This window comes from Phycodurus eques, chromosome 11 (genome assembly GCF_024500275.1).
Source record: "Phycodurus eques isolate BA_2022a chromosome 11, UOR_Pequ_1.1, whole genome shotgun sequence".
Classification (NCBI taxonomy): Eukaryota; Metazoa; Chordata; class Actinopteri; order Syngnathiformes; family Syngnathidae; genus Phycodurus; species Phycodurus eques.
This window is the reverse complement of record NC_084535.1, coordinates 11,809,649-11,837,270: the sequence shown is the minus strand read 5'-3', so window position 1 is coordinate 11,837,270 and position 27,622 is coordinate 11,809,649. Positions and strand designations below refer to the sequence as shown.

Sequence of the window (27,622 nt, the reverse complement as noted above, 5' to 3'; positions counted from 1 at the left end):
TCAACGCAGTACGCCGCTACGTCCTGCTTCTTATACACTTAATTTTAAGATTAATGTAAGTCATACTATATGACTTAAAATGAGCAGATCTTTTACAAAATGTGTGATACATTGTAATGTAATTTTAATGAGGCTACAACAAATTTACAGCTAGTTTCTTCGTCAAATCTTCTTTTGCATTGATAACAGAACACACTGTCACTTCATGGTGTGTGGCTATTGCTTAGTGGGCCTGATCCTCACATTTTTTAATTCTTGTTCGTGTCTGTCGTGAGATGCACAACCACAGACAAAAAAAGGTGTGTCCGTCCTTCAGTTTTTAAGATTCATGTTTTTTGGCGTTTGGCCAGGAATGAGCGCTATTGTTTTTTTCAAGTGCGACTTTGAAATCTGTTTCAGTTTTCGTTTTCAGTCTTGACTAATTTTGAATCAGTTTTTAGTTTAAAAAATGTTCATGTGTAAAGTTCCCTTTCCGAATGTTTCTGGATCACCTCTGTCCCGGACCGCGCCAGAAGTTTTTCTATCAAGGCCCATGTCTCAATTGTTTCTACTGAATCCTGCTAAAGAAACCTATTTGGTTGTTTTTTACTCTTTTGGGTTTCAGCCATCACTTCATGATACAACACTGTTACTCCGGCTTTCCAGAATTTGTGGATTCTTTCAAGGCTTTCTGTTTTCTATCTTGCAAATTGGCAGCTATCACCAATGACCGGGAGGAGGAGCGATTGCATTGATTACAAGTCTAGGTTTGCCACTCGTGCATTAACATAAGGATTCGGCGCAAACTCATCCAAGTGTACTGTTGTTAGGGAAGTGTACCACGCTTCAGAATGGATTGGAGAGCTCACTTTAGTCAAACGAACTGGATTTTAGGTGTCAAGTGTGCCCAAACCTGGTTTATATTACCGAGAGAGTGCGCATACCTGGTGAGTAGGTTTAGGCAAAAATTACTAAAACTGTTTCAGGGTAGGTTGGCACAAGGGCTAAAAAAAAAAATCATACATTTTGTTGTGGACCCAGACAAAGACGTCCGATTTTCTCAACGTTGTGAGAAATATTTGTGTGAACTTTAGGCTGACATATTCAGGAGCATTTGGTGCTGATCCATTTTAAGATTGTTTGGCTTTTGTGGATGCTTGTGCTCTCCCAACTGTCATTCTAGTTATGGAACATTTCCTGCTACTGCTTCACTCGGTATTCTGTTTGTGTGTGTGTCTTGACCACAAGGGGCACCGACCGTGTAATGTCTCATCTGTCATGCTCATTAGCTACCCGTAAGGCGCAGGTGACTTATTTACACACCCTTGTTGTTGTTCTATTGATGATACTTACCTTTACTTGTACTTCCATATTCTAAAGCCTCATGGCACACACGCATTTGCATAGTTTCTCTTTTTTTTCCCCTTATCCCACTGATGAGATGCGGGCGAGAATGGGGACTAGTCAGGTGCTAGACTAAAACACTGGGAGATGGAGCACAGGGTCTGACGTGGGAGTTGCATCAGTGGGAAGCTGGCGGCTGGGCAAGGAGCCCGGCGGACTCGGATGTGTCTTTACATAAATCACGGCGGGGTAGAAACCCCCTCAGGACAGGGTCGGACGATTGCCTCTTCTCTCCGGAGACGGGGCTGTGAATTAGGAGCAGTGAGATAAGCGAGTGCCTGAGCGCGCACGGACCCGAGAGAGGGCCAAGGAGCAAAGCAGAGAAAATGGTGTGTAATTGATGACGACGTCTGAGTCAGGAGACACCGCTGACCTCCTCTCCCTTGAAACGATGCTCATGTGATATTGTGGCACTGTTCGAGCAGGTGTACACACAGATGCATAGGAACATTGCAATCAATATACTGAACTGTTTGGTGCAGACACATTTGACAGAAAACATTCACGTTGTAATCTTATGTTATCTAGTCCTTAATGTTTGAAGTCTCTTATTCACACAAATACAACTTAAAGAGGATTTATATAGAATGTCATCATCATCTACAGTTAATCTTTCTTTTGCGACGCCAATACATCAGCATGATCTTTATCGTGTGACAATTTGTTGACATTTCTCACTCACACCTCTGAAATAATAAAAACACTACTGTACTTTAAATTCATTTTGTCTGCATTTTACCCTCACACCAACTATACTCAATATACAGGTGCTCCAATACACAAAGTCACATATCTTCATTACAAGAATAGTGTTACACCATTTGCACAATTGACATTGTCCTAGATTATTGCACTACTAGTCACTTTAAACTGCATAAACTTCTTAAAGTCTCTGCGCCATTTGCACAATGGGCACTGCACTAGACTATTGTTCTATTAGTCATTTCAAACAGCTCTTATTGCTAGAGGACTCAGCATCATTTTGCACGATTGTCCCCAAAAAATAAATAAATACATTGGTACTGGCATTACCACATTACTGGTAACCTTGTATTGCCCAGTGACTATGTGTTTATGTCTAAAAAGTATTCTGTGTCAATTGACTGTCTGTTGTCGTACTAGAGCAGCTCCAACTACCGGAGACAAATTCCTTGCGTGTTTTTGACATACTTGGCAAATAAAGATAATTCTGATCCTGACAAATTATCAATTACTTTAACTTTTTATGTGCTTTCTTAAAAATGCCAACCGAAAATTACCAACAGCAAACAGAAACATCTTAGGGACACTCAAGACTATTGTTTGTAAAACCAGAATTTTTTTTTTTTTTTGGGTGAGCAATAGACCAAAATGCCAAGATTTGACAATCATAAATACTATCCATTAGTTTTCTATACTGCTTATCCTCACTAAGGTCATGGGCGTGCTGGAGCCTATCCCAGCTATCTTTGGGCAAGATACACCCTGAACTGGTTGCCAGCCAATCGCAGGGCACATATAAACAAACAGCCATTTGCACTCACACATGCAGAAAGAGCATACAACAATACTTACAGACATATGTTATCCTCTGTGAAAAACGACTAACTTTACTGCCGTTTAGTTGCGATGGTTTTCTTCTCTGTTTCATCCTCAGCTATACGTGTAATATTGCTGTATGTATGTATTATACTGCCTCCTGGTGACTAAGACACACACGCACACCAGAAGGAGCAGCACAATGAATGAAAACATGAAATCATGATGCACAGACTGTTTAATTATTTACATTCTATTTAATTATGTTATTATTTTCTTTTTTACAAAGTACAATACTGTAGAGTGCTATATTTCGTATCACATTACAAAAATGTTGTTCGTGTTTTGGGGTGCTTTAACAGTTAAATAGCATTTCCATTCATTTCAATGAGGACATATGATTTGAGGGACTAGTGTTTTGAGTTACAAATGTGGTCAGGGAACAAATTAAACTCGTAAGTCAAGGCACCATTGTAATTATAATGCCCATACTTACTCTCAACAGGCCTCTTTTTACATTTAGTGGCCATTTAATTAAGCAAGACAATGGATACAGTAAATCATCCGTGCTGCAAGGAGCTCTACAATTAAAAGATGACTACCTGTCATTAAGTTGGCCCACCCGAAGGTGGAAAGTACCCTGAAAATGATGCACATTGATATTCACATGTGGTGGTTAAACAGCGTGTTGAGGCCTAATTTCCTTTATTCTCCTCTGGAGTCCATCCTTCTTTTAAAGAAAGTATCTTGACAGCAGCAGTAGATTCCTTGATTGTTACCACAGAGCACTTGCAAAAAATAAAATAAAAAATCATTTACAAAAGAAACAATGCGCAGTTAGTGCTTGGCAGAGCATCTTGACGGAATGGCCAATTTGCAACGTGCACTGAATGGCCCATTAAGATTTCGTTAGCCAAGTTAAAGCGCTTCAGACAACCAAAGTGCAACGTTTTTTGAAAAAGAGCACAATACTCTCCATTTTCCGTGCACTAGCTTATTACTTTTTGTGAAGCATTGCGAAGTCTCCATACCCACGTTGCCAGAACAGCTAGAACGCTGTACATTAGACAACAGCCTTCATGCCACCCACCCCCCTTTTCTGTCAGTAGCATATTGTTTTATGTAATTAACAAGGCTTAAAACGCCCTCACAGAATACTGCTCGCGCCTGCATAAATTCACCACCCTTACCCACATGCAGTCACTGTGTCGTGCACCTCATTTACATGGATTAGTCCACGCCGTGGTCTCATCAACCAAAACTGCTTGACTAACCAAAAGACAGTGTTATTGTGTATAAACAAGGACCATGTAGGTAGCTATTTTCCTACCTCTGGAGATCAGGCCCAATCTGTCAATCAGGCTAAGAGCTTTCTCACAGACGCACGAACCACACTTAATCATTGAAAAGCGTATAAAAGAGCAGATCTCTTTGTGTAATCCTTACTGTGGTATAGAATAAGAGGGGAGTGAAATGTAATTTTAAAAAAAAGGAGATAGGCTGGTCAGTGAGTTCCTTTGTTCCCTCGAGTTAATAGTCCGATCATTAAGAGTAATGGCGTTTTGTCTGAGAAAGGAAGTACAGCAGTGCCTCGAATTCCTTCAAGCTCATAAAATTGATGCAAGTGGAACTAAAACTTTTGGGAATGAATATGCCTTCAATGTAATAAAAATGTTCAGTGTGTGATGTCAAAATATCATGTGAAATTGCCTCACATCAAATCAATAAGTGTATGTGTATTATGTTTTTTTTTTTGGACACTTCCCCCCCCCCAAGACACTTTAGTAAAAGAAGAATATCCATGGAAAGTTTCTGTCAAGTAAGTGGAGTCCTCGAAAGCAGGAAAGACTCCAACGGTGTCCAAGTACTTTTGTCCAGCGTTAGCGAGTGGTTCAGTGTCGTAATAGTTGGGGATGATTGCCAGTAGTCATGTGGATGCCTGAGCAAAAGTGTTGCTTCATTTCAGCCATGTTTAGCGCCGTTAACCGCTTCCTATACCAGGGGCTTGATTGGCCTCAGCCGGTGCCAGTATTGACTAACTTTTTGTGAACAAAGGGCTCCCATATTCTGTGATTGGTGCTGTGCAATTGAGTCCATCTGTTCATGCTCTTGACAAAAAGGAGCAGTGAGTGAATGCGTAGACCGTGATGTTAGCTTCTTTTACGAGCCAAGCAATGTTTAGTGTAACTCATTATTCCCCTTCCCCAAAATTCCATCTCCTCTCCTCTCTCTCTCCATTTCACTTCCTGCCGGAAATTTGCCCACGTCACTCGCTCGTCCTACCTAACCCTCTTATCTCTGCTCTCCGTCGCCATCTTCATCCATCTATTTTTGGGAGACCCGTTCATCTCGACCACCTGCAACCCCTCCAGTTTGCGCACATCTGGGTCTTAGCTGCACGCTCCCGAGCTTACATTCACCAACACAATATGCGTGCAAAAACAGGAGAGTGATACAGCATCTGACACGCAGCTGACTGCACTGTCCTTCCCCCCTTCCCTCACCTTGTTGAGGTTCAGCAGCTTGAAAACACACATAAACGCACGAAACAAACTGTGATCTAAAAATGGAATCAGCTTTCTGCTAATGATTAATAGAATTAATTTTTTTCTCCAGATGCAACTTGATTAGGAAAATTAGCCTGCTCTGCAGAATGGAAAATGGGTGCTTATTTGGCGTCGTTTCACTTCAAAGCATACTTTGAAGTTTAAATGCCCCAAAAGTGCGATTTGGAGTTCAAACACAACTTGAAATTTGAACTGTTATCATAGGAGATGGCGGAAGACTGGTTAGCACATCCGCTTCACAGTTCTGAGGACTGGGGTTCAAATCCTGGCCCCGCCTGTGTGGAGTTTGCATGTTCTCCCTGTGCCTCTGTGGGTTTTCTCCGGGTACTCCGGTTTCCTCCCACGTCCCAAAAAGATTCTAAATTGCCCTTAGGTGTGAATGTGAATGGTTGTTTGTTTATATGTGCCCTGGGATTGGCTGGCGTCCAGTTCGGGTGTACCCAGCCTCTCGCCCGAAGATAGCTGGGATAGGCTCCAGCCATACAGTTCAGGTTTTAACATGAAAGTGGAGCGTTTAAGAAGTGTTCTATTGTGTTCAATGGATATGTATGAGACTGCCTAACTTGTGCTTGCACTTGTATAAAAATTAATCATGTTAAAATGAGGCCTAAAATGTTGCCTGTACAGCTAAAAAAGTTTTATAATGGCAACAGGCTGAACTCTGGAATGTATTACAAATATATACATACAGATATAATTTATTTTTATAATTTTTTTTAAAATACCATTTCAAAGTTTAAGGGAACTATTATTTTGCTTGCTGCCCTGGCCTCTGCTGATAATTATGATGATAAAGATGATAATAGCATCTTTTTAAGGGTTTTTAAATGAGCCCATACGTCTTTATAAGCACCCTGGAAAGTAAGTGCGAGTTGTGTGTTTAATGTCTCTCCAGGGCTGCGTAGAAGTTATTCCTGCAGCGTCTGCAGCGTGGTCCTCAACTCCATCGAGCAGTACCATGCACACCTCCAGGGCTCCAAACATCAGAACAAGTGAGTACAACGGCTCATCGTAGCGTGTGAGGACAAACGACCTACGAGGCATTTTGATCTGAATAAGAGGAGGTGTGTGTGCGTGTGTTTGTGTGATGGCTTCTTGGCTGGTGAAGTGAAGCGAAGTAAAATCTCTTTTCTGGCCTATAGAGAACCAAGCATGTTTTGACAGCAGTGTGATAAACATGCAAAAATGGTTACGCAATTAATAGCTTGCAAAGTTGCTGACATCACTTTCATTGTTTTGTTATTGTTTGGTGAAGTATTCTTTGTCATAAAATGCGAAATATTTCGGCATCAGTGAGTCTCCAAAGTGTTCCTAAAGACTTGACAATGTCACATCAATTTTTCTCCTATAAGTAATAAATACTAAAATGAGTTTTGGTTGTTTCTGAACAAAAAATGCATCCACCAGCCGAAATACTGGGACGAAACAGTTAGACATCACATATTTACTATGAGATAGCTACCAGCATGGTTGTAGGCTGTCTATGCCAGTGGATATGTGCATGTAGGCTTCTCTGCACAGTATTTCAGGCAGTGTCTTGGATTTTTTCTTTTTACCCCCAATAAATGTATTTTCAGCGTTTCTTGATTGAATATAATATAAATTACAGTTGTGGATTATTCATCTATCACATATGCTGTGATACAATCCCAATTCCAATGAAGTTGGGTCGTTGTGTTAACCATCAATAAAAACAGAATACAATGATTTGCAAATCATGTTCAATCTATATTTAATTGAATACACTACAAAGACAAGATATTTAATGTTCTAACTGATAAACGTTATTGTTTTTAGCAAATAATCATTAACTTGGAATTTTAGGGCTGCAACACGTTCCAAAAAAGCTGGGGATGTTTACCACTGTGTTACATCACCTTTTCTTTTAACAACATTCAATAAACGTTTGGGAAATGAGGACACTAATTGTTGAAGCTTTGTAGGTGGAATTCTTTCCCATTCTTGCTTGATGTAAAGCTTCAGCTGTTCAACAGTCCGGGGTCACCGTTGTCGTATTTTACGCTTCATAATGCGCCACACATTTTCAATGGGAGACAGGTCTGGACTGCAGACAGGCCAGTCTAGTACCCGCACTCTTTTACAACTATTGTTTTAGCAAATAATCATTAAGCTGGGACAGGTGGCAAAAAAGACAAAGTTGAGGAATGCTCATCAAACACCTGTTTGGAACATCCCACAGGTGGACAGTCTAATTGGGAACAAGTGGGTGCCATGATTGGGTATAAAAGGAGCTTCACTGAATTGCTCAGTCATTCAAAAGCAAAGATGGGGCGAGGTTCACCTCTTTGTGAACAAGTGCGTGAAAAAATAATCAAACAGTTTAAGGATAATGTTCCTCAACGTACAATTGCAAGGAATTTAGGGATTTTATCATCTACGGTCCATCATAAGATCAAAAGGTTCAGAGAATCTGGAGAAATCACTGCATGCAAGTGCCAAGGGCGAAAACCAACATTGAATGACCGTGACTTTGGATCCCTCAGGTGGCACTAGATCAAAAAACAACATCAATGTGTAAAGGATATCACCACATAGGCTCAGGAACACTTCAGAAAACCAATGTCTGTCAATACAATTCGGCGCTACATCCGTAAGTGCAACTTGAAACTCTACTATGCAAAGCAAAAGCCATTTATCAACAACACCCAGAAACGCCGCCAGCTTCTCTGGGCCCGAGCTCATCTAAGATGGACTGACGCAAAGTGGAAAAGTGTTCTGTGGTCCGACGAGTCCACATTTTAAATTGTTTTTGGAAATTGTGGATGTCGTGTCCTCCGGGCCAAAGAGGAATAGAACCATCCAGACTGTTATGGACGGAAAGTTCAAAAGCCAGCATCTGTGATGGTATGGGGCTGTGTTAGTGCCAATGGCATGGGTAACTTACACATCTGTGAAGGCACCATTACTGCTGAAAGGTACATACAGGTTTTGGAGAAACATGCTGACATCGAAGCAATGTCTTTTTCATGGACGCCCCTGCTTATTTCAGCAAGACAATGCCAAACCACATTCTGCTTGTGTTACAACAACGTGGCTTTGTCGTAAAAGAGTGCGGGTACTAGACTGGCATGCCTGCAGTCCAGACCTGTCTCCCATTGAAAATGTGTGGCGCATTATGAAGCGTAAAATACGACAATGGAGATGCCGGACTGTTGAACAGCTGAAGCTGTACATCAAGCGAGAATGGGAAATAATTCCACCTACAAAGCTTCAACAATTAGTGTCCTCATTTCCCAAACGTTTATTGAATGTTGTTAAAAGAAAAGGTGATGTAACACAGTGGTAAACATGACCCTGTCCCAGCTTTTTTGGAACGTGTTGCAGCCCTAAAATTCCAAGTTAATGATTATTTGCTAAAAACAATAAAGTTTATCAGTTTGAACATTACATATCGTCTTTGTAGCGTATTCAATGAAATATAGGTTGAACATGATTTGCAAATCATTGTATTCTGTTTTTATTTATGTTTAACACAACATCCCAACTTCATTGGAATTGGCTTGTACATGGTCCGTTTCCATCCCATCCTGCTGCTGAGAATTTAACAAAAAATTTGCATTTATTTGCTCTTATTGCACACATCATTTGCTGACTACCCCATTAGTGGCTGACCTGCTATTCCACCAAAACAGTTGCAAGTAGTGAAGTACAGAATTACATTTTAGTCTTAATTCCTCAGAGCAATCATAGGCTTGCATAATAGACTGCATGACTGTGCTCGTATTCACCCTGCTGTGAGTATTTTTAATAACTTCATTGAACAAGGCAAAAGATATTGAAAAAAAATATTAAGATCCCATCTGTGGCTTTGTAGTCAAATCCTGGCCAGGATGAAAACAATTAATATTCCCAACATGCCACACACACACACACACACACACACACACACACACACACACACACACACACACACACACAAAAGATGATGTATGTTCGAAGAACGTGCTTAAATTTAGTCGGTTGAGGTTTTGAGATGCCAAACAACAATTTCCTTGCAATACATTAAATCAGTAGGGGTAATGAATGTTTAACTTTTTAACATGAACTTTTACAGAAGTCTAAAAATCCAGCACTCACATAAGACATTCAAACATAACACACACACAAAGCACTCAACCTTTTGATCATGAGTGACAAGCACACGGCAGCTAAATAGTCAGCGGCTAGCTCCTAACACGAGAAGCTAAAATCGCAGTCTACACCAACACACGACTCAACCACACAAACATCCATCCATTCATTGTCTATAGCGCTTGTGCTCATTAGTCTTTTAGATAGAATTTCCCTGGGTTTGCGCAATCACCTGCTTTAGAAGTTCAGTTTTCATCAGTGGTGGTAGTAGCAGGCCTTCCACTACATGGTTTGTCAAAAACAGATTCCATTTCAAGAAACTTGAAATGGAATGGATATGGATACCATAAGCTTCTCAAACTGGCACTGAACTGCAGTTGGGGACAGAAAAAAAGTTTTTGCTCGGCAGCAATTTTGCAATGCTGCTCAAATGTCAATTGGCGAGCCACGGGGAAGGGAATGATATGCTTACAACTACAAAGCCGAAGTTGTCAAATGCCGATGGCCTCACATCTGTCTGAATGATGCTTGACACGAAATAGACAAAAGGAAGTGTACTATATAGTGACGTTTGGGACACCCTATACTTGGTCGAACTCCAAATTGTACAACTTCTGGAGCGTTCGAAGTTCGAGGTACCATTGTACTTGGACTGCAACTAAATACTTTTAGCACGGTAGGCAAAAACCTACTGTGGATACCGAAGGGTAAACTGGCATGGTTGAGGGCTAATTTCCCAAATTGCAATGTTTGAGATTTCTGCATGTGGGCTGTAATTCAAGGCGTTGGCTCATAAATCTCAGTGTTGTTACTTTTCCTGTGGTAAAGCAGAGAAGGATGCTGAGACACTGAAAGAGTTGTTTATTGGAGAGCTTAATAAACACAGCAGTGGTAGTACACGCCGCAGACAAAGTCAGACAGATGGCCAGAGAGATGCGACGCAGCACAAAGATGGTGTCGGAGGCCAACGAGCAGAGGGATTGCAAAAGAGACAGAAGAACATGGGGAGGGGTGCGACTGCAAATTTTCTTAACGGTACAATGAGTAGAGGCAACAAATACACAAAGTCAAAGTCACAGAGGCTGAAATTTTGCAAAGAGACATGGTTGTTGGGCGGATTTACAGCAATATGCTATGTAACTGGTTTAGAGGAATATATATATAACCAGCTGTAACAGACATTGCGCTGTGGTAGTGTTTGATCTAATCTAATCAAATTAAATTTGGAAATTGCCTGCATCCCAGGTCACTGAAGTGCATTCTGGGTAAGTCCTTGAAAGAGATTCCGCAGACTTACAGTGTGTATGAAGTGTGAAAAGTCCTTGAGAGAGAGCCACTGGAAGCACAATTTAACAGTGCGCAGCCCTTACAGAAGTATTGCAAAGGCGCACTGCGTTGGCTTAGTTGCGCAAGTGGTAGTGGAAATAGGTCCAACCCCACATTTATCCTCTGGGGATCAGAACAAGACCAATTGCTTCTACTTCATCAACTTCACTTGCTCTGCCCACTTCCAGTCACTCAGGTGTTACTCAATTCGTGCGCATGACTGTGAAAGGGGACATATTTTGCCAAACCAACTTTTTCTAGTATTTTGGGATTCAATATCATCTCTATGATACCTCAGTAAACTTGAAATATGCATTACTGTTATTAGAGTTCCAGAAGTGTTTCTGCTGAGAGGCATGCAATCAGGTCATTCGAATTTTCTCGAGCTTACCTACGTCACTAGTGAAGATCTCTGCCTACCTCTCCAATCCTGAGCCAGCGCTGTCAACAGAACAAACACATGCTCTCACAAGTGGGTCTTCTACACGGAGGCAACCAATCAGAAGGAGGGGGCAGTCTTAGCCAAATATGGACAAAAATGAAATAAAATTGACACTTATAACATGTCCCTGTCACTCTGTGGAGGTCTAAATAGCCAAATTACAGGACCTTTCAATCACATTTGTTTAAATCCCACTACTGTGAGCACACTCCAGCCATTAGCGAAGAAGTGTGCAGTTTGTCATCTTTACGGTGGAGTAGAAATTGGGACATGATATGATAGCATGTAAAGCCCCTGTCAGGTTGTATTGTGCAGCACATTTAGCCAAGTGTCACTTTTTCTACTGACGTGAATGAAAATACACTAATGCACACACTAGACAAGCTCGAAGGGACTGTGAGTGAAGAAATAAGGTGACATGAGACTCCACAGGCGATGATTTGGGTGTCGCCTTAGTTTTGGTCCACATGACATGAATGCAAACATCACAACAACTCAACGTCCTTTGGGAAAGATTTATTCCTTATTTTGGGCCACACAGTCGCATTTTAGATGTCTATATTTTGTAAAAACCTTTTTTCTCCCAATTTAGCCTCAAAGAAATTGCAGAGTGTTTTAAAATTACTTCCTGTCCCACATGTGGATGTGAAGAAATGCATTTGCAAGCTTTCAAACATTTCAAAGCAACAGGGGACATTACATTTTCTTTATCTACTATGGGGAAAATTGGTAACTAATAATAAAATAATTGTTAATGTAATGAATCTCTCTCAGAATGTTTTGAAGTCATTTTGATCGGAATAATGTTGCCCAGAAAGGTTGTGTAGCTGAACGTCCACAAGTGACATTTCTGCACACCAAACTCGTAAAGGTGGAATCAACACAGTGCCTCTGTAGCCAAGAAATGAATAGCGCACTCCATTTTGGTTCACTTGCTTCCAGACACAATCAATCAACAAACCATTTCACATGATTGATGGATATTTGTGCCTATCCCTATCATAAGCCTGAAAAGCATTAACATTTTAATCAATGAGATGTCTGAAGAAAGTGATTTCCCCAAAAGGCATAATAACAGCTTTAGTGAATCAAGGAAAAAGAAAAACATACTTACTTGAATTAATGGTGAAGGAGAGTAGCTTTTCAATATCATACGCTATTTCCTTAAATAGTGGCCGTCCCTCTAATAGACACTGTGCTCCCGATTCTACGCTGGACATGTCATCCTCTAAATAGAAACATCCCACAATTATCGCTTTTCGTCGTAACTGTACACTGTTTTTCACATACAGACAAAAGAGTTGAGCTGAGCCTATTTAAACTCTTTTTGCTAACCAAAACTGCAGCACCATGTTGATTATGCAAACCAATGAACAAAACAAAAATGTGATTTTTTTTTTTTTTTTTTCCCCAATATGTAATATTCTGGAAGTGTTTTAGACTTTTAGAGAGTTTTCAGATTAAGCACAGTCAAATTAAACAGTTAATGCAACAGTTTATCTTTAGAAAAAAAAAATATATATATATACTCTGATGGAATTATAAAAAAAAAAAGGTTTTTGACCTAAAATGCAAATAAAATGCAAAAAAAAAAAGAAAAAAGGTCAATGTGCATCAGAAAATGTACGTTTCTTGTGCATATTCTTTTAAGAGTTTAAGCTCATCCAGAGGAGATGAGAGCACAGTTGACAGTAGCAGGAGCTTAGCGCTGGCCGAGGAAACAAGCATGAACACTGTGTTCTTCTACCTCTATTTATGGCTCTGCACGTGTTAGACGCTTGGGATGTGTCATTGGTAAAGCCACAACAGATTTTGTTCCTCTTCGAAACAGCTGGATGTGTTTATCTGCCAGCCTTCTTTATCTATCTCACACATCTGTTTTGCTCACCGTCAGCTGCAGGTCATTTGAAACACTCTATCCTCCCTCTACTCTGTCGCAGCAGACTGCTCGCTGTAATTGGAACTGTTTTGGAAGATAACAGCAGAGATATAACTAGGTCTATTTGGCAGGCCATTTCCCCACGAAACAATGTGTTGCAGTGATGCCAGAGTACTTACCTGGATGTACTACGGAAGCACCGGTAAAGTAATTGGTCAACTGCAACTAGAAAATGAAAGAATAATAAGTCTACAGGTAATCCAATGCCACATTCCATCCATCCATCCATCCATCGTCTGTACCGCTTTGTCCTCACAAGGGTTGCGGGTGTGCTGGAGCCTATCCCAGCTATCTTCAGGTGAGAGGCGGGGTACACCCCGAACTGGTCGCCAGCCAATTGCAGGGCACATATAAACAAACAACCATTCGCGCACACAGTCACACCTATGGGCAATTTAGAGTCTCCAATCAACCTACCACGCGTGCTTTTGGGATGTGGGAGGAAACCGGAGTGCCCTGAGAAAACCCACGCAGGCACGGGGAGAACATGCAAACCCCAGTCCTCAGAACTGTGAGGCAGATGTGCTAACCAGTCGTCCACCGTGCCGCTATGCCACATTCCATGTAGGTATAATAAGAATTAGCCTGCTGTCCCAATGGGACTGACAAATAAATATGTAGGGTCAATCCAGGTTAGTAATAGGGATTTAGGTATATGACTCTCCATCACTGAACCAATGATATGATACATTCACGATTCATCCAAAGCTAACCCCACTGTGATACGATTACCTCCGACTATGATAGAATTCAGTCAAATTACAATACGATATGATTCACTCTAATTACACAACCATTCACTCCAACTACGATCTGATAAGATACGATTCACTCCAACTACGATACAATTCACTCCAATTACAATCCGATATGATTAACTTCAGTTACGATACTATTCACTCCAATTATAATCAGATATGATTCACTTCAGTTACGAAACAATTCACTCCAATTCCGATGTGATATCATTCATTCCAATTGCAATGCTATACGATTCATTCTGATTACGATAAGATTTGATTCTGTCCAATTATGATAGGATTCTCCCCAATTTAGATGTAACATGATATGATTGATGCCAATTGTGACACGATATGATTCATTCCAATTATGATATAATGAGATTAATTCCAATTACAATGGTATTTGACTCACTCCAACTACGATGTGATACACTCCAATTACGGTATGATTCACCCCAAACATGATACAATTCTCTCCGATTATGTCTCGGGCTGGGGTCACCAACCTTTTTGAAACTAACAGCTACTTCTTGGTTACTGATTAATGCGAATGGCTACCAGTTTGATACACACTCCTGAATTTCTTCAAATTATTAAGGGGATAAATCATCTCGTAGTCGTCGTTGTGCCCACTAGCCTGTATCCACAAACAGTAATTGTTTGGTCACACACTACAATATGAAACTTTGAAATATAATATATACAGTATACAGGAAGTCCTCGATTTACGAACGGGTTCCGTTCCTACGACGTATCCCGAATTTGGATGGATGGATGGATGGATGGATATTTTTAATATTGTCTCTCCAATTTACAGTGCAAGTGCGATTTAAAAAAAGAAGAGAAAAAAGTTAGATGCAGTTCACTGACTATTTTATTTATTTATTTATTTGAATAGCAAGACAAAAATTAGACCGTTCTTGCTGGTGAGCTATTTTTAGAACAGGTCCTCATGTCGTCCTCGGAGGCTACCTGGTGTCCACGGGCACCATGTTGCTGACCAGTTATAGGGTATGAATCACTCCAATTACAATACGATTAATTTGTTTCATTCAATCAAATTCACTGAAATTACTATTGGAATCACTCCAATCAAAACACAAGAATTTCTAGAGTTACGACGTACTCGACCTACGACGTTGCGACTTCACGACGCCCGTGCCCGTGGTCGGGAGACGCAGGGGTTAACTTGCTTCTCTCGTTGCACAGCTGAGCTGGGTGGCGGCAACAATAAAGGCACGAAGCACCGATTTGCTACTTTAATTACTTTATTAACTCCTCTGCACATTCAACGTCAATGGGTCGGTCCTCCGCTAATCGCTACTCTTCCCCGGTTGCCGTTACTACACTTGCTACTGTACACACTCGCACCGGCGCTCACTCCTTCCTCCTTCACAGTCCCACCGGATGACGCCTGTGCAGTCCAGTCTCACTCACACATCGACGCACACGGCCACACACACTGAGCCTGCTGTCACAATCACGTGGGACAATACCCGTAACAGAAGTATTTTGCCGTAAATTTAAACTTTAACGGTGAAATTCGACTTGTGCGGAAATTCGTGTTACGTCGCCAACGTAGGAACGGAATTCGTTCGTAAATCGAGGACTTCCTGTAGGACAGGATTCACATGAAACAATTCACTCCAATCACAATATAATATGATTTGTTACAATTATGATCACTACGACTTACTTCTATTACATTAGAATTCACTCCAAATACAATGTCATACATTTGACATAATTTCAGAAAACAAAGTACGATAATGATCCATTGCAAAGTGTACTGCTGTTCTCTTTAGTACTGTACAAGCGCCTTGATTTTAATGTTGTGTTAACTATGTTTATACTGCTCGTTGTGATACTTTGATCATCTGTTTTAATGCAAGATGCACCTCTAGAGTTAATTGTGCTGGTAGTGTACTTTATACCAGCAGGTCATGTTCACAGTCTTGTCCACATTTCCTTCCTCCACATTTCCTTCCTTCTTAATGAATCAAAATCTAGTCAAACTTACTGCAATTCCTGTTGTAACCTCCTCTTATAGGAGGTTACAATCTTAAACAAATCTAACTTGTTTTTCTCCTATAGCTTTAGCAGAAGATACCACAAATAATCTTTGTTCCCTTGCGAGAGCCTCTGGCATAAACACTGACTTCCGCAGCCAAATGCCAGTGTTCTGTGTTAGCACCTTTAAAGGAAGCCTGACTATTGGCTAGCTGAACTCATAAGTGCAAAGGTGCAGTATTTTGGAATTCATTAAAATCCTTCCTCCTTAGGCATTACATACAGAGGTGAAAAGGCCAATAAAAAACTATTTTTCCACTTGCAGTAGTTTTTAACTAATAAAACATAGTATTTCGCTGTTTTAAATGATAAATGATGAATCTTAGTGACAAAGTGACAGTCCCAATATAACACCCAAAACAATACTAATCAATTACTTTTACATCCCTCACAAGGAAGAAATGGCTTCCACATGCTGGGTGCTCATATGATTCTGACCTCTGACCTGACATTATCTGTCTATAAGCACTGTCTCATGTATGCTTTTGCACCAATGTGTAATGTTGATGTTGACATTAACGCAAACGCACTTAGGGTGTGCTGGTGATGTCGAGGACAAACCTTTTAGCCTGCTCACCCTGATAATTATTGGGCATCAATGTCACAGAAGGCACATACTGTACACAAACTGCAAAACCAGGTACTGTACATTTATCAGGAAGTGGTGATAGAGCACAGGAAGGGTCAACAGAGAGCATAAGAGATTACAGTGCTAAGCGAGAAGTCCCTCGTGACTGACCAACTAATGGGCAGGCCTGCATACATGCATTCGTAATTGCGTGTCATGGCCTGTTGTTGTTGATTAGCCTGTATCTACGGTGGCCACCGTATGTATCTCATCTACCACGCACACACTTTCTTGCATTGCTATCATAGTGAGGCACACATTATTTATCTTGATATACACCTTGACCATAGTATCTCAATGATTAAAAACAATGCACATAAAGCCATTTTGTTTGGAATAAACCACAACGGAGGGTACTTCATCTGAATATAACCACCTCATGATCCACAACAGAGGGAGGTTATTATGAAAACTATCCACCCATCATTTGTGAAATTAAACATCCATCCATCCATTTTCTGAGCCACTTCTCCTCAGTAGGGTCGCTGGCGTGCTGGAGCCTATCCCAGCTATCATCGGGCAGTAGGCGGGGTAAACCCTGAACTGGTTGCCAGCCAATCGCAGGGCACATATAAACAAACAACCAACTATTTGCACTCACATTCACACCTACGGGCAATTTAGAGTTGTCAATTAACCTACCGTGCATGTTTTTGGGATGTGGGAGGAAACCGGAGTGCCCGGAGAAAACCCACGCAGGCACGGGGAGAACATGCAAAATCCACACAGGCGGGGCCGGGGGTTGAACCTCGGTCCTCAGAACTGTGAGGCAGACGCGCTAACCAGTCGTGCCGCCTGAAATTAAACAACAAAGTAAATGTGTAAGCCAGCCGTTCTGCAATTCCGGCCCACTGTTATGTAAGAGTAGTGCTTATTTAAATAATAACTGCACTGAGTATCTCCGCCCAGGATTTGGCAGCCAGGCTACTAGATCTGCCATTGTATAGCAACTGCCTGAGTCCATACTGTATATTGTTAAATTAGCCAGTGGTGGCTTGGCGCCATTCATTTTTAGCCTGGATACCGAGAGATGCTCCTTTCAGTCTCCAGCAGTCTCCAATAACACCACAAAAAGTTGCTAGATTTGTTGCCAATTGCTTTTTTAATTTCTCATAGTGGCTGGAGGGGTTGGAAAAGTCATTAAATTGCCAACACTGAGTAGGTTTACTTCGTTGCATGCCCTAGTGCAACTACAGGTTGTCTTTGTAACGAAAGCCATATGCAACATTCGTACGAGACAAAGCTGCTGCCTCAGCATGTGTGCCTCACAATTCTGAGGTTTGGGTTCAAATGTTGGCGCTGACCTTTCTGTGTGGCATTGCATTGTTCTTTTCAGAGTGCTCCGGCTTCCTCCCAGATGCCAAAAATGTGAAAATCTGAGCGTCAGCTGTTGTTTGTGGCCCGAGATTAACTGGCGACCAGTTTCGGGGTGTCACAGCCACACACCCAAAGTCATCTGGGACAGTCTCCAACTCACTGACAACCCTAATGAGGACAAGCACAATAAAAAAAAAATGGATGGATAGGTGTCTCCTTTAAACTGCTGTGGTGGAAGGTTTAGCCCCCCTACGCACATCAAAACTCACAAGTGGGGAAAAAAAAAAAATGTAGGCTTCTTGATACACGATATCCCAGCCCATAGCACATCTATCAATGACATTATTGAGGGGTGGCACGCCTGAATCCTGACTCCTGTAGCAACTGGCGCCGTTTACCTGGCACAGACAGAAGCACAAATGCAGGGTGCCAAGGTGACCTTCACTTGCTGTGTATGCGCTCTCTCGCTTTCATTTTCTCATCTTCATATGGCTCACCTCCCACATGCATGGCTCGGGGACGGATTATGGGCTTAAAACCTTCACTTAAGATGGGTCCACACAGACCACACGACTTTTGCACACCATCACCTTGCTGCCTTGCACTTTACATCGATTATGTTAACTCTACATGTCCTCTGATTTAGACATTGAACTAGAATTTATTGTTTTGAGCAAAACAGTGCTGTAGTAGTAGCTAATGGTACGCCAACAACCACAGGCTACGTACTTTTGGTTTTGAAAATGAGAGAACATTTTGAACTACACGGAGTACATTTTTCAATGAATGAAAGCTTCTCAAATGAACAAAAACATTTTTATAAAATAATATATAATAAATTTTATAGCTTGAATGTTTTTTATGAAAGTTCAACATTTGTAGTTTGTCCTCTTTTGAGGAAATAAAAAATGAAGACAACAGTAAGAGTTTAAACAGCGTTACTGATTATGCGATGAAAAAAAACAATGGCATCTGTTATTACTTTGGCTCCATCTGAAGAGCCAGGGAGTCTGTCTGAATGCCACGAAAGTTGAGGGTTTTTTATTCATACTCCACTGATATTCACGCTCATGTGATGTCTTTTGAAATAAGTTAACATACTGCCGAAACGCTAGCCATGATGTCCACTAGCCCAGAAGTTGAGCTGCACTTTATTCGATTACAGAGTAGACGTGTGACTAGAGTGTGAGGTAGTTATTTTTTCTGTTCCTTACTTAATATGTTCAGTCTAGAAAGTCAGTATGCCTCTATACCGTACTGATCCTCCATACTGAAAAGTATGAATACATGAACTATTACGCCACTAGAAAATACTCTACTGTATTTAAGTTTGTCAATCAGTTCAAAGTATTCGTACAGATGGGAATTTCGAACTATCGTCATGTATATTCCACTAGCTCAGCAAGCATCAAATATTAACTCTGAGTGTGTGTGTTTTGCTTTTTCCATTGTTTTATGTGGCTTTTTTGGGCTGTACTGATGTAATATGCAACTGAACTTGAGTGAAGTGAGCAGACTCCCTAAAAGAGGGATGTCTGCGTTGATGCGGGCGTGTTCACATCAGACTGGAATCTTGTCCAATCGAAGCGGCTCCTTTCATTCCCTTTAAATCTGGCGTGCTAGAAGAGCACTGACGGTAGTTGACATAGCGCGGTGAAAGTAGAAACTGATTTGCTCGAGTCCGTACAAAGTACATTTATAGGGAACGACCAGCAGACCTTCACGGGCAGATGATGTAAAGATGATCACAAATATCTGCACCGTGAAGAGGTCACTTGGAGACCGCCCACACGCCTCCTTTCAGTGCCCTCTCTGTATATAGTCTCTTAGTTTAAGTCTTCAATTGCTTCCCTGTCACAACAGCCACGCCACACAGTGTTTGTGAGGAGGTTTTCTATTTGCACCACCTTTTCAGCTTTCACCTTTGCTCACAGAGGTGAACAATGTGAGACATGAGGGGGGGGGGTGTGTGCCTCTGTACATGTGGAATAAAATGTCCCACATCCATCCACCCGTATCACCGACCGAAAATACCACCCCTATCGCGTCTTAATTGGAATGTTTGGACACACGCTTGGTAGTAGCTGTCAGCACCTGTCCTGCACATGTTGGTTAGACCAGTGGCTCCTACACCTTTTCTATTGTCAGGATTCTTTTAGCGCTGTAGGCTCAAGACTGAGTACAAGAATCTTGTAGCCTGAATTATTTTTGAGCACAGATGGCTAGATAGAGAGTACAGCTATCTCTAAGGGGGAAACATCACGGTAAGAGACTGAGGCAGACATTTGCCAAAAAAAAAGTAGATTTAAATCAGGCATCATGGCTGTTCGTTGTCCTTTCTGTTTTGTACCAGTGTAATGAGAAGCAAAGATGGGCCATTTGCATTCAGCACAAGTTTATACAATGTGTAACTCAGTTTGCTTGTGTCTTTGCATTAGACTTTAGACTTGCAATTAAGTTAGTTTAGCAGTTAAACTCAGTGAGGACGCCACCAGTCTTGCCCTGACAGTGAACCCACTTCCAAAGTATCTTCAATCTCTTCCTCATGCTAAATTGATACAAAGTTGAAACTGCATCGCCCCTATGCTTTTTTTTTCTACTTTCAGGGTACAGCATAATAATTATAATGAATTAAATATTCCCTTGAATGCCTGTCTGGAGTCTCATTTCCCTAACCATGTATTCACTTTCTGTCTGCATCATTTTATCTACTTCAGAAAGAGATGTATACTACAATATGGTCACCTTGAAATTTCTAAAAAGATAACCTTATTAATATAAATAAAAAATAAAAACAATCAACAATGTTTTGTCTGACCTTGAATTTGCTAAAAAAGAACAAAAAAGTGCACAGCCTGACATAAGTGATATAGGTTGCTTTAGTTATTTTAAATAAATTAATTAATTAAATTAAATTAAATAAATGTTGGCATTGGGCATTTCTCCTCTAATTACAAAAATAAATTCCCAGCGCAAATAATGGAAAATGACAATCAGTCCCAGGTTCAAACTGTGGCCATCATGAAACCTTTATTAACTTTACAGGGGGCAATGTTTTAAGTAACATTTTGCGATTCTTAACTGCCATAAAGAGCTAACAAATAATCTAACCGCTGTGTGTGAAATACAAAAACACAAACTTTCAAACACTCTAAATTGTCCCACAGTGTTAAAAAAAGTCATTTTGAAATACTACGTCAAAAAAAAAAAAGAACATACAACCTTAGCAAACCACTTTAATAGAAGCATAATAAAGCAAATGATTTAATGTACTTTTCAAAACTAACCTTTGAAATTAAAAGAGTCATATTTTTAACATTTAAGTGTTTACAAGCATACATTACATTTTCAAAGAGCTATATCAAGAAGCTGGTGCAGAACAAAATAAGTGCATGTGTAAAGGTGAATACAATAAATATGAAAACTTCACCCCTCACTATATATCACGAGTGGTGCCTTATACAGCAAAATTTGATATCGATCTTAGAAGACGTAAATACATGCCAAGCATCACAGATGCCCATACTGATACAGATACTGACACAGTACTTTGTAATAATTAGTTATTATTAGTTTTAGATTATTAGTTAGTTATAACCCAGGACAGAACACGTATGAAGTTTGACTTAAAAAAAAAATAAAGGTTTTGTTCCAAAACAAGAGAACAGTAACAAAATAAATTTTCCCCATGCATAAATATTGAGAGAGTGTGCAAAATTATTGTTTAAGAACAAATTAAACAATTTTTAAGTTTCAGAAACTACAACACAAACATTTTATATTATTTCTCCCTTCAATGTACTTTGTTTCATGAAATAAGGCGGAAAAAAATTATACATTCTTTCAACAAAAGATTTGAAGAAATGGCTAAGTAGAATGTGTGTTCAAGTAACAGAAGACAAAGTTAAAACATCTCTCCTCGAGTGAACATGTTTTCGGACTTTGAAAATAAAAAAAATAATAATAATAAAAATCAAGTGTAAATAACTATCACACCCCCAAAGTCTAGAGTTCAAGGAAATAAACAGCAAAGAAACTATTAATTTTGTTATTGGTGATATTTGGATCAATCCGCCCAACCGAAACATACAATTATGCTTTATCATCTTATCTCTGAAATTTGAAATGTTACAGCAACACCAATCCAATAACCAAAGCTATGCTAGACTGCTGCACTTTTCTGCTCCATACTAGTTGAATTTTGATTGCTAAATAAAGCAAGTAAGACAGCCATAAATTAAAAAAAAAAAAAAAAAAAAAAACCTAAACAAACTAGCAGGCAGCATTCCACCTGATATTGGGTTGTGACCCATCAATTGAGCACCTCTGTCGTTTATTAAATGTAGCTACACTCGAAAGAGCAGGATTAGTCATGATAATGGATCGTTTAAATCTCACTGTTCTGTGGGGAGTCCAAATGTGATTAAAAATGCTTGATTAAGTGGGTTTTCTTCGGCGTAATTCATCGCTTTGTTTTGAATTAAGTGCGAAGTGCTTTGTTTCATGGCAGAATGCAGCCACGGCGACTTCCATTATGACAAAAAATCAGCAGCTTTAGATAAAGGGTCACCTTTACGGCAATTGCGGCACCTGAAATGCAAATAAACCGAAGGATTTGTCCATTGTGTGTTCTTTTTTTTTTTCATTTGAAGTACAGCCAGGTTAAATATTGTGAAAAGGGATTAGTTGCATAAAGTATGAAATTACAATGAAAATACATTTCATTTCTCCAGATTAGTTTCAACACTTCGCCTTCTCGACCTTTGTTTTGTTCTGCACTCATCCACTAGATTAAGAATGGCAGGCGACATGGATTAAAGGTAAATTAGATTACTTGCCGTGGTCCTGTCCTGAGCGTGCTACAAATAGAATTGCTTTCTCCCTTGTGGGCTCCATCCACGTTGCCCCCGGCAAAAACAGACATTTCTTGTCAGATGAGCCCACATCAGACACCAAACAAGACTAACAAAATCATTTCTGTGTTTGTTCGCTTGCAGCCTGAAGCAGCAACAGCAGTGAGCCACGAGAACACCCGGGCCTCTCAAGAAAGACATGGAGTTAACAGACTTCAGAAATCCTGCCATATGTCATAAACTGAACAATCCGTGCGTGCGTGTGAGACCGTCCGAGACATCCAGCCACACGTCGGAAACATGCGCGTGGGTTATTTCAACGGTATTTATTAATTTCTCTGACCTAAAATGATATCTCTTGAGATTTGTTCTGATTTATTCTGCACCGAAGTGTTACACATGAGTTGTACACTAACAGCCACCAAAGGCAATGCGGCTGTGGACTGCCATATATGATGATAATGATAATAATAATAATAATAATAATAAAATACCTGAATTATAATGATGTCAATGCCCAGAATGTTACTTGCAGGTAAGCATAAATTATTTATACGCTGGCCAAATGTTCAGTTAAAGTGAAAAGTGGTTATTTTTGATAAATGGGTGTCTCTTTGCTGAAAAAAAACATTGTGTTAATAAGTTTTAAATTTGCTTGTTTTACCTTTTTTTTTTTTTTTTTTTTTACATTTTGTCTTAAGGTTTCTTGTCTAAAGATTATTCATACCCTTTCTCTGTACGTGCATAGTCATGTCCAAAATGTATAGTTAATTACAATGCTCTGAATTAACATATTGCTGTAAATAGTGGCCAGTTATATTTATTTAGTCAACTGCAGATGAGGTGAAGTGTTCATTTTCCAGATGGAAATTAGGGGGAGGCATTTTTGGGGAAAATAATAAACAATATTAACTCGAATATTACAATTTATGTGTAGTGACAGTGGAATTTACATTTTAAAAAATGAATATTTTAATGCAAATTTACCAGAACAGGCTACTACATGTCTTTAGACTTGGTGAAGCGGCATGTGGCTTGTTACTCAAGGTTTTCTTTACATTCTCAGTTCGAAATAACTGTGAAGTAGGACTGTCCCAATCACATTTTTTTGTGCCCGAGTCCGAGTCACTACCTATACTGACTCCAGATCCGATACCTTAGCAAAAAAAAAAGTAAGCACATCCAAATTGTCTTAATTGTCCTTTTTCTTTTTTTTTTTTTTTAAATAAAAAATAAATTGAATTATATTTAAATATCCTGTCTTAAATAAACTAAACTCTTAAACATAAAATACCAGAAATTCCACTTAGTGCAGTAACAAAATAAAGATCTTAAATGGTCAATTAATCAAGTTTATACACTGCAACATTGTAGAAATAAGACCACACTTACGCTTAACTCCACTTCCAAGAGGTCGCTTCACATTTAGTCACAAATAAAAACATACAATCCAATTTCAGGGCATTGGAGAATATAGATCAACAAGTCTAATATTGAAATGAACAACAGAAATGCAAAATGCTGAATTTACTTACACTGTTGCACTGCCATCTCTTTTCAAGTTAAAATACTTCCATACTGCAGACATTATCCCTGTCCTGAGACGCCAGCTTCACGTTTACGCTATCCACCAATTACAGCAGACCAACTGTTGTTGTGACGTCATCGTCGGGCAGTGCCTTTGTTTTGGTATCCGCCATAGCTCCTTTTATTTTGTCAAGCAACTCACCCTGTAACGACAGGTAACGTGGTCTTTTTGTTTGATTCACATATGAACAAAGACGTTCTGTACAACTGGGCTGTAAAAGTTGCAGCTCAAATAACCAACAAGCTTTTTTTGAGGAATCCCAGCACTCGTGTGGATACGGTTTTCTGGCCCTCTTCCTTTTCACTACACCACACAAACCCGAAGCGTTACATTGTGTAATATCAAATTTTGCTATTCGTGTCCCATTTGGCCGTATCTTTGTATCTCTGGATTATGTTTTGCCTTGTGACCTTTTCACCCAATACTGAGACATACATGAGTAGAATGTAGAATAGAACGGTTGTACGAATACACAAGTCAGCTGGGATAGGCTCCAGTACACCCTAGTGACCTAGCAACCCTAGTGAGGATGAGCAGAATAGAAAATGGATGGCTGATAGGAAATAGTGAATAATTATCAGGATGTAAAAATAAACATTTAATATTTGTCCTTAATATCTCTTAACAGGAGTTATTTTGCCACTTTCCAGCCAGCAGACACTCAATCAACACATTCATTTTAACTCAACATTTGGCCAGGGTACGAATAATTCGCTTTTATCGTCATAGAACAGCATTTGTGTATCAAGCTGTCCAGTGTGCCAAGTGTTTGGACAGTGATCCAATTCTCAGTTTGGGCTCCTTTTTACATCACATGACAAACCACTCAGGCCCACACTTTTAAAATCCAAGGACAAGAAAACCCCTAATGACCTCAGATTGCATGAAAAGTTCTTTTTGTGGACGGAAGCGACTCCAACCAAACGATTTCTTGAACCCCATCTTTGTGGTGATTCGGAATAATCAAACGCCGGCTTAGATTGATGACAGTAGACAAAAAGCAGCACACACACACACACACACACAAAGACTTTTCAACAGGAAGCTCATGTTGAAGCTGGTGAAAACATTCCTACAGAGCTGAATATTGATGTCAGAAGCAGCCCGGAGGCAACAAAAACTCCCCTGGTCTGTTGAAAAGGGCAACATGTATTCTAACTTTTTCTGTTGCTAGAGCCAGAGGAAAAACATCACTTGCGAACTACAGTATGTAGCAATCAATGTGTAATGATAATGTATCTCCATGCATGGAAAATGTGGCATTCACTTGCTTTTTTCTTTTCTGTTCATATATTTCTTGCACATTTTGGCAATAGTGCTGCTCTCTAGTGTTAGCTTAATAACGCGTTATTGCTCACACCTCAGCAACGAAAACGGCAACTTTCACCTCTGTCTCATTAAAAAGTGAAACCTTTTGATACCTGAACTGTCAACATTGTGTGTGTCCTCTTATTAGAGTGTCTGTAAAGTGAACTTTGAATTGTTTGTAGCACTTTAAGAGAGGGAACGGCTCCGCTTTCCTGTGCTGTTGCTACACGGACTAGGATTTGCAATTCATTCAAGTGGAGGACTGACATGGCACTGGACTACACCAAGCTACTATTCCTTTTTTTCAGATAAGAGCTGGTTCACTAAAAAGATGTTTTTATTTGTGCATTCTGTGAGAAATGAGTGAACTTCAAATGACCTACTGCAATTACACAGTAGTTTTTCCTCTACGGACAATTTAAAAGGCTGTTTTGAAGCAGAAAAGAAGCAAAAAAATAAAATAAAATGTTTTGTGTAAATAAGCAGTAGCTTCAAGTCTGTGTATTGAGATTCACAAGTTTTGTATTTATATTGTTTATCCGGACTAAGCCACCGGGTGAGGAGGGAAATGTGTTCTTCTCATTGAATAATAATAATAATAAATACGCTGACATTGATATGAGAATAAAATGTCTTTTGAGTGTGTGTCGGCGGATCACTGCACTGAACGACGTGCAGGGATTTTGGCTTCAATGCAATTAAATTACACACATTTTGGAACATGCTGAACCAGGCATCAGCATTGATCTCTGTGGATTTATATTTTTTTTTTACACTTCCTTAGCAGCACTTTGAATTCACCATTGGAAGCAGTAAAGTCTATTTGCATTGATGTCACCGTGACTATGTGATGTTAAATGTTACAGAAATGTATTCATGGATAAGAATTGTTTAATATTGCACTTTTGTGAGGGTGAATGTGGAACACATTAGAAAACACACTTATTGACAAATTCAATGCAGAGGAACATACAGCGGGTCTAAACAGTTTACACACCCCTGTCCAAGGGTTGGGTTAAGTTTTTGTGGGGAAAATTTTAAAAAAGACCAACTTAAATCATTCATTTATTCCTCTTCCGTTCCGCTTATCCTCACTAAGGTCGCGGGCGTGCTGGAGCCTAGCCCAGCTATCTCCGGGCGAGAGGCGGGGTACACCCTGAACTGGTCACCATCCAATCGCAGGGCACATATAAACAAACAACCATTCGCACTCACATTCACACCTATGGGCAATTTAGAGTCTTCAATTAACCTACCATGCATGTTTTGGAATGTGGGAGGAAACCGGAGTACCCGGAGAAATCCCACACAGGCACGGGGAGAACATGCAAACTCCACACAAGCAAGGCCGGATTTGAACCTGGGTGTGTGAGGCACATGTGCTAACCAGTCGTCCATCGGGCCACCAGGCTGCACGACACTGGATAAAAAAAAAAAAATAATTTCTAAACCTGCGACATATATTGTGATGTAAAAAAATACAGGTTAACATACTCGTGACATGAAAAAACCAGCACACATTTCTCTTTTTCCCTCTCCATGTTGTTTGGGCAGTTTATAGTAGTTTTGAGTCATTTGTGTGAAGTCTATAAGTATTTAAATGCACTGTATTATTGAGTCGGTTTACAGTCCAGACATGAAGTTGAAATAATTTCTTTTCACACCCTGTTATATGGCATGTCATTACCACATTCCTAACCCTTATTTTTTTAAATCATTATTTTAAATGCACATTTTAACATAATATGCATTCATCTTTCTATATTTTAGTGGATTAGTTTAAATAACACATTCGTGTACAGCTGAAGTTTGTCTCTTCAGATTTGCCATAGCTCTCCACCACTCCCT

General features: G+C 39.9%; 1 protein-coding gene across 1 annotated transcript in view; it reads left to right on the top strand.

Moving 5' to 3' along the window:
• The window catches only part of zgc:171482 (zinc finger protein), a 77,318-nt gene extending 53,837 nt beyond the window's left edge, over positions 1-23,481 (top strand). Inside the window, exons 6-7 of the mRNA XM_061690936.1 lie at positions 6,364-6,460; positions 23,023-23,481. Of these exons, the coding sequence (XP_061546920.1) occupies positions 6,364-6,460; positions 23,023-23,044 (119 nt within the window). The 3' untranslated portion in view covers positions 23,045-23,481. The remainder of the gene's footprint in view (positions 1-6,363; positions 6,461-23,022) is intronic.
• Positions 23,482-27,622: the final 4,141 nt, after the last annotated feature.